The sequence below is a fragment of the Augochlora pura genome, chromosome 1, assembly GCF_028453695.1.
Source record: "Augochlora pura isolate Apur16 chromosome 1, APUR_v2.2.1, whole genome shotgun sequence".
NCBI classification, from domain to species: domain Eukaryota; kingdom Metazoa; phylum Arthropoda; class Insecta; order Hymenoptera; family Halictidae; genus Augochlora; species Augochlora pura.
Genome location: NC_135772.1, coordinates 19,184,858 through 19,199,019, shown reverse-complemented (window position 1 = coordinate 19,199,019; position 14,162 = coordinate 19,184,858). Strand labels below are relative to the sequence as shown.

General features: G+C 41.6%; 1 protein-coding gene across 4 annotated transcripts in view; it reads right to left on the bottom strand.

Annotated features, from left to right (window-relative positions):
• The window catches only part of Hlk (hulk), a 42,209-nt gene extending 28,612 nt beyond the window's left edge, over positions 1-13,597 (bottom strand). For 3 of the 4 annotated variants that reach the window (XM_078183387.1, XM_078183410.1, XM_078183402.1), the window contains exon 1: positions 13,219-13,516. In XM_078183387.1, coding sequence (XP_078039513.1) covers positions 13,219-13,516 — 298 coding nt within the window. Of the gene's footprint in view, positions 1-13,218 lie in introns of all 4 variants that reach the window. The other variant, XM_078183396.1, reaches the window with a different exon arrangement.
• Positions 13,598-14,162: the final 565 nt, after the last annotated feature.

Below are 14,162 nucleotides of genomic sequence, written 5' to 3'. Positions count from 1 at the left end.
AAGATAATTAAGGATCAAGGACGTTTCGAATCACCGTCACAATACCAGAGTACCGCGGACTATTTAAACAGCCCGAGTGCGATGCTAAAGTCTACGAAGTATCGCGACAGAATTCTAGTGGAGTATGTCAACGTAAATATCCACATTCTATGGCGCTCATGCGGCGCTCGAACAAGTGATTCACTCCAAAATGGAGTACACTTGGAATTGCTTCAAACTATTTGAGCCGCGTAGAACCATCGTAGCGTGCGATAAATCGCTAATTAATTCCGCTGAATATCATTATTCAATTGAATAATTATTATTCAATAAGTGATCCACCAGCTGTTTGTGTAAGTAGAAAAAGATATATATATTCTAAAATTAATATAATTGTTTGGATAATGAATTGAGAATTATTATATAGTTATATTATTATTATTATTACTATTATAGTTGCAAAGAAACGTGTCATTTTTAATTAGCAAAGTATTAACCGTTTATATAAGTAAATTATATAAATTATAATTTTTTCAATCGAGGATTACCTCTTGCTATGTTTTTGTAATTATTGCAAAGAATAATATTGCAAAAAATAATATCAGGGTTGCTAGTACTATAGGAGTCTTTTGAAAGACTATACTATAGTAAAATGGGGTGCGCGACGAATTTCTCGGCCGCGATAATCCTTGGTGGCGGCCTTGCGTCGCAGAAGGTGGAAAGTTAATCCTTCGCGAGCAAGTTTTATGCTTATCGCCCGGTGGCTTGGCAGTACGGAGCGTTCTTGGCCGCGGCTCCGCTCCGTTCCGCTCGGCGCGGTCCGGTGGACGAGCCACGCGGGTGTTGGGTTACAATCATTGGATATGGACAGCGACGTGTTCCCCCGAGCAATTTCTTCATCGATCCGCGTCGATTTTCAAACGATCCGCGGCTCTCGATACCGTTTTTCGAAGCATCGACGATAGTTTAAACGTTTCGTAAAATCGAGGGAACAGGTGGACGTCGCCATTTTTGGTGACGACATCCCCGGAATAGAGTCACAAAAGCGAGGCCTCTCTCTCTCTCTCGCGCCGCTTCCCCGCCGAACTCTTTTCCCTCGTTTTCCTTTCTGCTTCTTTTTCTGTACCCTCTTCTGGTTCCCGTATTCGATTCTATTCTCGTTGCCGGTCTCTTTCGAGAGAAGGCGCTTCGCTACTCTGCCTGTCATTGTTTGCTCCGAATTCTCTTAATTGTTGTCCCACCCGGTGTGTTTGTTTTCCTATACGGTGCCTACGGCGATCGTGTTTCTCGTCCGGTGGCCGGACTATAGCAATATAGAGCTTCGAGGCTGCGCTCGCGCGACACCCCCGCTTAGAGAGTCCGCTGGCAGCGTGGTCGGGGCGACGTTAACCGGGGAAAGAACGAGTATGATGGAAGAAGCGAGAACGTGCGATGCGGGGGAGGGGGGAGAATCGTGTTTTCACATTTTTCGAGTGCAACTTGGAATCTGGGAAACTGATATGTTTGTCTTCGTTGCGGGGGAGACGTTTGTTAGGGCGGGGGTTATGGTGGCGAATGGGGTGTGGAAATTATGGTGGGGAATTTTACGAAGCGATAAATTAGTTTACGGTTGGACATTCTTTTTTATTTCGAAGCGACATTGAATTTAGTGAAATTAGTGATTAATTTTTATTAGTACAAATTTTGGGGTTGAAAGAGTTTATTTTAACTGTTTATGGAATTGTAGAAAAATATAATACGTATCCTGAAATTATCATAATTACTTTAAATAATGAATTGAGAATTTTCCCTTAATATATATTCAAAATTAATACTGTTAATGAAAAATTCAGGAGAAAATATTAAAGTATTGAAATATATTTCTGACGTTCGAATAATTTTTATATAATAACGGTGTCTCGGTTTCGATTCTTATTGTTAACATTGTTTAACGATCGACCAGCGTTAACACACGAATATTCATCGGCTTACGAAAACCATCTCGAACTGATCTTCCCGGTGGAGCAGAGACTCGCACAAACAAATATAAATAGAGCGACACAAAACAATTCTATTTTTATTTCCTATAGTGTCCACCCACTCGTTACGCTTCTAAACGGATTGTCGAATCGAGAGCGAAAAATAAGCGATACCACAGAATCACGATTTTACGGCTGGACCAACTATTGTTGCTCGCGAGACCTGTTAATCAATTTTCGAAAATATGTTTGATACGTTTAATATTTTTAATAAATATATTTAATACCTTTAATAAATATATCTAATATATTTAATATATTTAATACTTTTTATCCATTACCGTAAATCTAAAAAATATTTAGTTCACCTAAAATGTAATCACTAGATAAAAATTATTGCTTCTTTATTTATGAACATCATCCCTGAAGGTGACCCTTCACGAAGCAAAAAAATTCGTTTTCAAAATATCCTATAAGTAACTCAAGGTTGTTGACGCTACTCGATCAATTTTATGTGATTTTTATGTGCTGGAAACAACCATCGTATTTTTGTATGTCTATTGTTCTTAACACCTACTTAGCGTCGCGTTCTCAATGTATGACTCACGATTGGGTTACTATCGTTTGTCGAAGATCATATAGTCTAGTTGTTTGTTATTTTTAAATAATGTAGTAGAGGTGTCTGGCAATCAGTTTAGCGTAATTGTTATCGCTATTTATGGCAATTCTATCAATGAAATAGAAAAGCTTTTAAAAACGTATAAAAAATTAATTTTTCTGTTCTATACATTGCAAACATATAATTTAAATTGTATTATATAAATTGCATTGTTATATGCAATATTTTATGCAATTTTTAAATTTATATTACCAAAGTTTAAACTTCAAAAATTGCTTGCGTCTTTATCCAGCAAAATGGAAAGAAAAGTAATTTTAGATTTACGATCAAATCGCTTTCGAGAAGGGTTAATTCCGTTCTTCCGCGGCTTACGATCTATAGGTTTGCGTATCATCGATCAGGATCCTCATCGACGGTGTGCTTTAAATATTTGACGAGGCAAATATTTTCATTGATAACAAACAGCTACAGATATATGCGAGTCAGTGACGAATCGGGTGGTGGTGGTGGTGGGAAAGGTGTCGATTAGTTGGCCATCTGCTGGCGAGCGTAGGGGGTGGCTGCCTCATACTGTTACAACTCATTCATGGGCATCGAACGAAAACCGAAAGCATAGCAATCGATTGTCGATTCATCCCAATTGAAACGAAGATTTTTAAGCGATTCTCCAAAACGGGGACCAATAAACTGTGAAATAAAAATTGAATAAAAAAGCAATTCATTTTTATGGATGTAATTTCCAATGATTAATTGTCTTTGCAAGATACATTAAGCTATAGATTCTCGCATAAAAAATAGATTATTGTCGAAATAATTCAATGAAAAAATTAAAAGTTCGTCAAAAGCTTAAAAGTTCGTAAAAAAATTAAAATTCATCAAAAAATTAAAAGTTCATCAAAAAATTAAAAGTTCGTCAAAAAATTAAAAGTTCGTCAAAAACGTCCCGCATAGTATATTTTGTTGCATAACGTAACAATAAAGTCCACGGTCTACCGACGTCCCCTTCTAGCGTTCGAGTCAGGTTAAGGGGGTGCTGGAGAACACCGCGACGTAATCGTCGATGGCCACGTGCCGATTTGACGTTTCAAGGCGGCGAGTTATCGAAACACTTAAAGGCAGGAGGCTACGGTTTTGCTCGCGCGCCGCCCAAGAAAAGCCAGCGTAGTCCCCCCGCGCGTCCGTTGTACATTTCCCTGCGCGCGCGCGCGCGAGCGCGAGAAACAGAGACGACGAGATCGAACGCGACGGCCAGTGCCTAGTTTACGAGCCACTAAAAATACGAGAACGAACGGCCTCGCGGCGATGCCGTCGACGACGACATTTTACTCTCCGGCGGCGGCGGCGGTGGCTTGCGGCGGTGGTGTGCTGCCTCTTCACGGACATCGACGCGAAGGGCGATCGCGTGATTCCTCTTTCGGCGATGCGGCACACGCTGTAGCGCGGGAAAATCGCGTGAAAGTGGAAGCGAACCGAAAAGGGTGAACATAGATCGGAGAGGATTTCGATTGAATGATATTTTATTGAATTATTTTAGAGACTGGTTTATCGGAGCCAACGTTTAAAGAGCCAACGCCACTCCCCCAATCACTATCGAGTCATAGAAATTATAGTTCTCGATGGCGTTTTTTTATTTGGAGGCGAAGGTTGCTGACAGTCAATTTTACTAGTTAATTTTTAGTTAATCCTCCAAGAGAAAGCAAAGCTTTTTCTTAAATAATTATTCTGTTAAATAAAATAAAATACTGTTTAAAAATTAATCCAGAGCCAACTATTAAATATCAATTATTTCCTAGATGAAATAATGATACTCTAAACTATACTTCTATCTTTCATAAATAATAAATAAATTCACGCAGAGTGTAAATAATTGATCTAAATAATCTAAATAATTATCCGGTCAATTAAAAAGTTAATTTGAAGTAAATTATCCACTGTAAGATGGGGCGATGGGGTTGGGGGAGCGGAGGAAGCGCTTCAAAGTCGCTAGAATTTATAGACTCCCCTCGATAAGATTTTTTCTCCGGGGCGGGGAGCACCGCTACCTGGAGTTGATAGTTTTATTTATACCGGAAGAAACATTCGAAGCATATCTTCAGGGTCCCAGAGCCCCCGTCTCTAAAGATAGCCACTCAATCGGCCGTATTTCTTGCGCCGCGTAGAGACTTGCGGCTACGACGATTGTGCCGGTGGTAGTGCGCGGGCTTCTTCTCTCTAAACCACCAAACCAAACGATTTGGGACAACGTGTGGGTGTACGGAGATGCTTCTGCTCCGGCGGCGGCTCCTCCGGCGAACCCGTGCGTGGTTTTCTCAAGTACGACACGCCGGGGGCCTGGTTCGTCACGTGTTTTCAACAACTACCCCTTTCGAACGCGCCGCTCGGAAATAGTTGCATGGAGTGCCTTAGGATAGAGATAGGGTTCGGTACCATCGGAAGAAAAAGTTTTGGCAACAGTGACGGCTGTACTTTTATTTAAATAATTAATCGCTTATAACTTCAATTTATATTCCTAATATTTTAATTATTCACGGAGTATAATATGAGTTAAATCATTTTTCTAACCTTGTTTAATTATTAAACTTTCTTCAAACGATTTAAAAATTGCCTATATATATAAAAATATTATCTTAATTATAATAAAATAAGTGGTAGTAATTTTCTTGACTTTTCAGCGATCATCAGCGACGATTTATGGGCCCCAAAGAACAGTGCTAAGACGATGATGTTACGATTCAGAGGAACGTCCGGTGGTCAAGCAAACATATCGGCGAGCCGCCGTTGAATAAACAACGTATAGTATAGCTTGTATATAGCATAATTGAGAAACGCGAACTGGTTGGCAGGGGATCAAACGTGCTTATCACTGAATTAGCAATTTTCTCATTCTGAGTTTTTCCTGGCACGATGGTAATTAAATTAAGTCTAGCCGCGGACAGGTGGTCGGGCGTCGTAGACTCAACAAAACGGGTTTTCAACCGTGATGATCTGTTACATGCTAGACGATACTTTCAAGCAATTTTATTCAATCCACTATAATATTCGATCCACTTGTAATATCAACTACGCTAATAATTCTTAAATTAATTTATTAGCGTAGTTAAATTAATTTTAACTAAACTTACTAAATTCTCTTTGCACAACAACATATAAAACGCACGTTCCACGACTATTTTTACTCGTCCGTTTCCCTTCGTTTTGCGATAACTTTCGCGTCGCGGGTAGGAACACAAGATCCGGGGCCTCGGATTTCGATTTTGCTCGTCGAATTTGCGAACATCTGCGAGAAATTTCGCCGGTCGTAATACGAGACGGCGGTTAAACTGGTTTCCCGCGGTTAAGAAAATGGCACAGTTTATTAGTGGAGCGAAACGCGGCGGCGAAGCCATTCGATCGGTCGCGGCTCGCGAGGTATCGCTCGCCGAGACAATGTATCGTTTTCACCGCGAACGAACGACGGTAGCCGAAGAAGAATAAACGACGGCAAAGAAAGAAGAACGACGGCAAAGGAAGAAGAACGAACGATGGCAAAGAACGGACATTTTTCATTTTTCGAGAAGGTTTCACGGCGTTGATCTAGCACGTGCGCGAACCTCGACAGGAAATAATCGTTTCCATGAAACGGAAACGGGGAGCGAAGCCAAAATCGAGCGGACCTTTTCCTTAATTAATGGGACGGAAAGAGCTTGTCTTTCACAAAGCTCGCGCGCGCGCAGCAAACCAGAAGGCGGATCTGGAAAGCACCGCTCGGCCGGAGAGGTTTTCCGGTAGCACGCGCGTCTCTTATAATCACAGACGGTATCCTCATTCGTCCGCGAACGGGCGATACATTAATATATATCGCATTAATTGCAATTCGACAATAATATTCCTCCAATCGTTCTCGATCCTTTTTACCGACGCATAAATTTCTCCAATGAACCCTTTGCACTCTGAGGCACCTCTAAAATTGTCCTGTCATCTTCTGCAATAATTGTTACAGCAACAAAGTTTAATCTTTGAAAAATTGTTACAAATGAAACTGTTGCTATGAATTACCAGAGCTAATTTAATATATAAATATGAAATTCACGTCGTATATTGAAAATGGTAATATTGTATCCCAGAAAATTTATTCCAGATTTACAACTGAAATGGCTATAAGTCCAAAGGGTTAACAGTTTCTACGCACGCGTCGGATCCAGTCATCGCCATAATTTCGCCGCGGTTCTATAAAACGTCGACGCCGCGAACATGAAGACGCGCGAAAAGCGCAAAGAAGCGGCCGTTCAGCGATCAGAAGAGGCTAACGAGCGAGAAAAAGGTTGGTACGGCCGTAAAGAAGACGGCGAGGACACGCGGGCGGCTGGAAATAGGCTCGACTCGCGAGCTCATCGTCCGGGTCTCTTCGCGCTGCCGGCCGTCGAGTTTCGCGGTGCTTTCACCCCGTGCGTGTTCCACCCCCGTGTTTCCTCCACGACGACGATATGATTTCCGGGGCACCAGTGGCGCGATCAGAGGTGTTCGATCGCATCGGCTACGGGATCGCGGCGTGTCGGCGACGGTCTCTTGCACCGAGGACGAGGTATGTTTTCAGGCGAGACGGTAGCGAGAGGCTTGGCGGCAAGAGCGAAAATAACTCGAACGTGTGCTAAAAGCGTCGGCTACCGGAGCGCCGGCCTTGCTAACACCGCTTTCAAGAGGTATCGCTCTTTCCTTGCCGATCGACCAGATCCCCGGCTAGCCGAGAGTTTTCCCCAAAAATCGACCGATTCCCGCGTTAGGTGCGCGAGAAGGGAGGAAAACGGGAGGAAGAGTCGTTACTCACGGTTGCTCTCTTTCTTTCTTTCTTTCTCTTTTTCTATCTCTTTCGCTCTCTCGGGCCGCTGTACTATTTTTACGGGGAGCCGCGAGAAAGAGCCGCAAAAAGTGTTCGCCAGTCTCAACCCGTGTATTTTGAGAGTGTTTGTTACGTCATTGCGCGGAGAAGCGGTTGAACATCGCTGAGAAGTGGCTGGACCGCGGCGAACAACGCGAGACCTCTTCTATCGCGAGCGGAACGCGGCGGATTTCACTTCTATTAATCGATTGAACAGTTGAAGAGGCGGAGAAATTAATTCAATCGATTTCTTTCATGATAATGTAAACTGTATACTCTAAAGTGCTTCTCTTGAACTGCAGCTTCGAAACTGTATCTCCGAAACTGCATCTTTTAAACTGTATCCTATAATCTTCATCTCCTAAACTGTCTCCTATAATCTTCATCTCCTAAACTGTATCTTTTAAACTGTATCTTCTAAACTATATTTCCTAAACTGCATTTTCTAAACTATATTTCCTAAACTGCATTTTCTAAACTATATTTCCTAAACTGCATTTTCTAAACTATACTTCCTAATCTTCATCTTCTAAACTGTATCTTCTAAATTTTATCTTCTAAACTATATCTTTTAAACTGTATCTCCTAAACTGCATATTCTATACTGTATCCCCTAAACCGTATCTCCTAACTTGTATCTCTTAAACCGTATCTCCTAAACTGCATCTGTCTTCCATCGCTCATCATCCTCAACTCTTCCAGCGAGAAGAGAACACTTCCTAATAATCTAATATATCCTCTAATAATCTAATAATCTAATAATCTAATATATCCTCTAATAATCTAATAATCTAATATATCCTCGAATAAATCCTCTAATATGCAACAAGAAGCCTCGAACGACTATCGCGTGTAGCAAAAAGGTCGAATTCCTCGGAGCGAGTCCCGGAGCCGCGTACCAGAAACGGGATTCAATTATTCGAGGGAGAATGAGCGATTGTGCGGCCCCGGGTGGATGTTCTTGGCAAGGTTACTAGTGTTTCTCCGCGCTGTATAGTATATACTGTCTTGGTTATTTCGTCGTCGTCGCCGCACTCGAACGGCGTCCGCTATTACATCAGACGGTATTATGAAAACGTGATTCAGGGGAGAATCGCGAGTGGAACGCGCGAGGGACGCCAACACGTCGGGGGAAACAGGTTGTCAAGAGACGCGTGATGCCTTCGAAGGCTTTAACCCTTATTCCGTCGTGGCATAGTGCAGCCACGGCTGCACCAGTTCGTTCGGCACGTTCCACTTCGACCGAACCAGTGGCTCTCAAAGACTATGATCGCGAACGGATTAGGATACGATTATAAACGCACGTTGAAGACCGGCTGGCTCAAGAACGTAGTGGATGGGTTACGGATGACGCGTATTTCTGACGGTCAATTCACGACTGCGACGGCCCTACCTTGCGCAAAATGAACGGCGATTTCGTCGGAAATTGTTAATCATTTTTTTGCGATTTTTTAATAACATCCTTGCTAACTATAAAATATTAAAATGAGAGAATAGCGGAATTTATTTGCTGGTCTGTTGATTTCCTGCATTCGAGCAGCGATTCCAAGATATTATTATAAATTGTTGTGTTACCAAATTTTATTATTTTTTATATTAATAATATTATTTTACTTTTATTATTTTACTAAATTTAGTATAAACAGCTTTTCGAAGCTGACGAATCATCTACTTCCATTTCATTAGAAACGAAACGACGTATAACAAAATATTAATTTTATTATATAAAACTTTATTTTCCTACCCAGTGTTGCATATTTCAATTTGCAATTAATATTACCAATTACCAAATAACATTAAGCTTCCTTCGATAATTATCCGTGTCATCGCGTACCTATAAAATCTTTCACTCGCTGATCCCACGAACGAATTCGATGAATTTCGAGGGAACAATGAAATCGCGCGTTCTCTCTCCCTCCCCCTCCCCCCCAAATGATTAATGCGACGGGAACGTTGTTGCTTCCCCGAGTTAATTTGATGAAATTAAATCAACGGCCTGGCAACGCGTCTTGATACGCCGCGATCGTGACTCCGCTCGCGTTTGTGTGCATCGCGATGAGTCAGTGGCCTCTTAGCATTAAAATTCAGTAAGTTACATATCTAATTGCAAATTCAACTGCAACAAAAATAAAAAGAAACAGATCCTCCAATAATTAAAACGAATTATTGTGAACCATAATTAAGCTACTAAAATCGCATTGCAACTTATATGTTTAATAAATGAAGAATTATTATAGTATGCGGTTTGTAGGAATTTTTTTATAAAAATAACTGGGTCAGAAAAAAATTGTGGACACAATAGGAGGAACTGAGAATATTTTTATAAAGCATATGATTTGTTGAAATTACTACAAGAAGGTTTTTCAGTCGAATTATATTTTTTATCTAAATAATTTTTAAACTCGTATTTTGACAAAGCGATATTTTCTAATTCGAAGGACCAGGAAGTTTCTTTTCAGACTAATAAAAAGAAAGGGTTGTTCGCAGAACGTTCGCGTTACCGTTGATGTCAGCGACGCCCCAGACAATGAATATCCCAGCGAAGAATGACGTAGACCGTCGTAGAATTATACCGATCCCGTTGCACCCATTAATATATATTCCCGCAGACGGTCCCCGATGTCTTACGTCTGCCTAGAGACGGCTTGTCCTACTGAGTGGACCGGCCACTTGGCAAAAGCAGTGAATTTAATACCTGTTAATTGTCATGTGAGCGCAATCCGGCGCGCATGACGTGTATATTACCAATTATGCCAGGGGGCATCAACATTCGACCCGAGAAAAATTCAGGAGGCCGGAAGAAGAATTCACGGGACACCATTGAAAATTTTGTTCGATCGTCGAACACTTAATATACCGTCTTTAATAATAATTTTGGAGTATAAACGTTCGATTAAAGTTTTAATCATTTTCAGGTATAAACGATGGACCAAAGTTTCTGTATAAATAAAGCATTCGACGGTTACAATGGAAACGAGTGGTTGCCGAGGACTCGCGCGAGATGAACAACTTGGGAACGCTCAAGTTTCAGTTCACAATTCCTCGGTGACATCTAAACAATCGCAACGGAACGCGCGCGCGTCCCGTGAGGCAACCCATCGCGCACCGGATAATTTATGAAGGATCTTGAAATAGAAGGCCCGCGAGAGTGTGTAACCTGAAAACAATATTATTTCAGCGAGTTTTCGTGCGTAATCTGAAACAACCGGCCCGCTGCATCCGATACCGTTTATTTTCGCTCTGGATTCACGGTACAACAATTAAACACTGCGCGACGCCGCCATCAACCACGATCGACTACATTCGACTACGATCGTGACGTTCACTCGAAGGCGACTTCGTCTTCTCTCGAAAGGAAAAAAGATCCTTGCGATCTGCCGATCTTAGCGAGCTAGCAGAAAAGAGCGACGCTAACGGCGAAACAGAAGCGTCAATCTCTTCGCCGTAGGATTTATTTATAACAGGTGAACCCCGCGCGTCTTCGCCTTGGTACATTAAACCGTTCTCGTATTGACGTCTCACTCGTCGCCGTTGCACAGCAAAACGATCTCAATGACGAGTCCTGTTCTGCAATTCTGGCTTTCATCAACACCCACTACGGCGGTGGCCACACCGCGGGACGCTTATATAATTCGTCGGACAACCAGAAGAAGAGAGAGAGAGAGAGAGAGAGAGGACGAAGTGACGACGACGGCCGGTGAACGGGGGAGGGTAGATGCGGCCCCCGTCACGGGCCAAGAAAATTCTACGGACGTCGAAGAAAGCGTAACGCGGCCTCGAATATGTTAAAGAATATATATTCTGAAGCGCGGCGCGAAACACACGCAGGTCGAATGTTTATGTGGTAGTATTTTTAAAACGGCACACCATGCCAGCGCGGGCAGCCTCGGCCTGACGGAGGATGTGTGCGCCGACTCTACGGTGATTAGTGGTGGACTTCGTGTGCGAGAACAATTATTCTATTCGACGTTCAATGTAATGATATAATATTGTAATAATATAGTAATATAGTGATATAAGAAAATAAAAATATGAGAAAATAGGAAAATGAGAATATATAAGAATATGAAAATATAAAAATACAAAAATATAATAATACAGTAATATAATAATATAATAATATAGCAGCATAATAATATAATAATATTAATGATACAGCATCGTTAAATACGATTATTATCTCTTATACCCTTAACACATAAAATCAGTGTTCCATTAATTAAAAATTAAAGAAATCGTCTAGCATCAACTAACATTAAATAATAAAAAGAAATAAAAATATCTGTACAGAATGTAATAAAATTGTCTAAAACTGTATTAAAATAATATAAAATATAGTAACAGTCTTTCCACAAAATGACTATCACTGAATTCACTGACTGAATTAACCTCTTCCTAAAGGGACAGTCCAAAGAAATCATAAAATAATTAAAAAGAGAAATTAAAATTGAGAAAAAATTTTATAAATCTGCTCGAAAGTCGACAACAGCATTGAATTGTTAATAGTGTCCGATGCAGCCATAGTTCTTTTAGACATTGGTGGACAGGAGGGGTGAAGTGTCCGATAGAGTCGGTGAACCAAGAGGAATGCAAGAGAGAGCGAGCGAGAGAGAGAGAGAGAGAGAGAGATAGAGAGAGAAGAGAGGGTGACAGAGGTCGGCGAAGTATTCGGTGGCCAAACGAGGACTCAAAGGACTTACTGCAGATGCGTTATATAAGAGGGAGAGCATCCGCCACGTGTCGGGGCGTCGCGTGGGTCTTCATTCTCGCTCTCTGAAGTCACTTTCGTATTTTTGGGCTGCGCTTTTTAAAACCAGGAAGAGCAATCTCAACGCGATCGTTCCTATCTATCCAACTCTATATTTTTATAATCGAGCGAGAAATATTTTCCACGGAATTTCTAAAAAAATTAACAGAACCGAAGAATTTTCAGTACCGTGATTTTGATGTTTAATTTAAGGTGCTTTCTTTGCGGTGGAAAATAATTATTGAACAAACTAGTAAATAAGCTATTGAATATTCTTAAGGAGAAAGGAACACGTGCAGGGCAGCACGTGGTCCACGGTTATAGTGTGTGCGTAGGTGTTACCCTTCCGTAGTTACACGACGGTCGCAGCTTCCGACTACTTTGTTTAATAAAATATAAATATTAGTCGCAGGGAAGTGTCTTGAACGAAGCACAGTGCGTGCGAACTAAGTCGTAAATTTTAAACACCCCTGTGAATATACAGTGTAAGTATACAGCGTAAGTATACAGTGTAAGTATATTAGCGACCAATGAAACAATGTAACAGAGTTATGTAAAAGACTATTGGAAACCGTGACGTATTTATGACATAGGGTAGAAGAAATAATTAAAACTACCATCGTCATTTTATAATACCGCAGCGTCTCAAGTGAAAAATATATTAATATAAAAAATATAAAAATGGTAGGTTTTAATTTAATAGGATGATCATATTGAGGAACGTAAGTGTCTCTATCGAACCATTAAAGTCCCCCAATTTCCTATTAATTCTAAAACCACCCCTTCTATTTCTCAGCATAAGCGACACCGTTGTATTTGCGAGCGATTCGAAATAAAATGATAAAATGAGTTGAGGAGACATGGAAAACCTCGACGATTTAGTATTTGTTCACACGTTCGCAGTCGATTTAAAAATACCGTGGGGTCGCCGGTAACCCCACGATGTCTTCTCAGGGTTAATGTTACTAATTATTTGTAGAAAATCTCTCTCTCTCTCCAAGAGAGAGGGAGAGAGAGAATGTCCTCGAAGGACATCCGAGAGCATCCGAGCGCCACTTACACCAGTACACGGCAACAAAATCCTTCTCGTTGAGGAGCCGCTCCAGCTGCTTCGCGTTGACTTCCTCGATGACAGGTTCCGCGTCCTTGTGCCCCTTGCCGCGCGGCTCGTCCTTGCTCGACCTCGCGTCGACGGCGGCCAGCAGGGAGCATAACACCGCTAGTACACCGAGAAGTACGAACGCCGTCGAGTATCCCGTCGGCATCGTTGGCCCGCGGGTAGTACACCTCCTTCGTCTCCGCCAGCACCACCACCACCGGCCGAACCGTTCCGCCGAAACGTCGTTCGCCGTCGACATCGCCGCACTGACTGGCACACCGGCTATTTTTGATTTTTCGGACAGCGCCGCGACCACGACGGCCACGCCACGCGTCACCATCATCGCGCGATCATCATCGTCGTTGGGTGGTTCCCGTCGCGTAGACGGGAACGCGCTTCTTCGTCTTCGCGGCGACTTCCTGCGCCTACGCGCGCGGAGGACGCGGAAGAGAGGACGTTCGATAGCTAAAGCTTCGAGGATGATAGAAAAATTGTCCGCATTATGGTTGGAGAATTTATTTGAATAGGGTCATTGTGTTCTTTAGGGTGGTTCTTATTTTTTGGTGATTACCTTATTTTTTAATTTCGAAGCAACCTTGACACAAGCTTGGATGAAGCTATATAAGATGCGATACAAGATATAATAATGTAATAATAATAATAATAATGATATAATAGTGGTAACAGTAATAATAATATATAATATGAAATAGGGGATGATGCACGAATTCGGCCAGCCGCGAGTCCCTCGTTTCCTGGAAATTGGGGACTGGAAGGAAGCAATCGTTTCTGCCAATAAGAGAATATGCAGGGTATATAGAGAATATGTATGTATGTATAATATATCAATATGTCATTAATATTATTTTTGATTAACGATAACAATGTCAATTTATCTTAGCTAT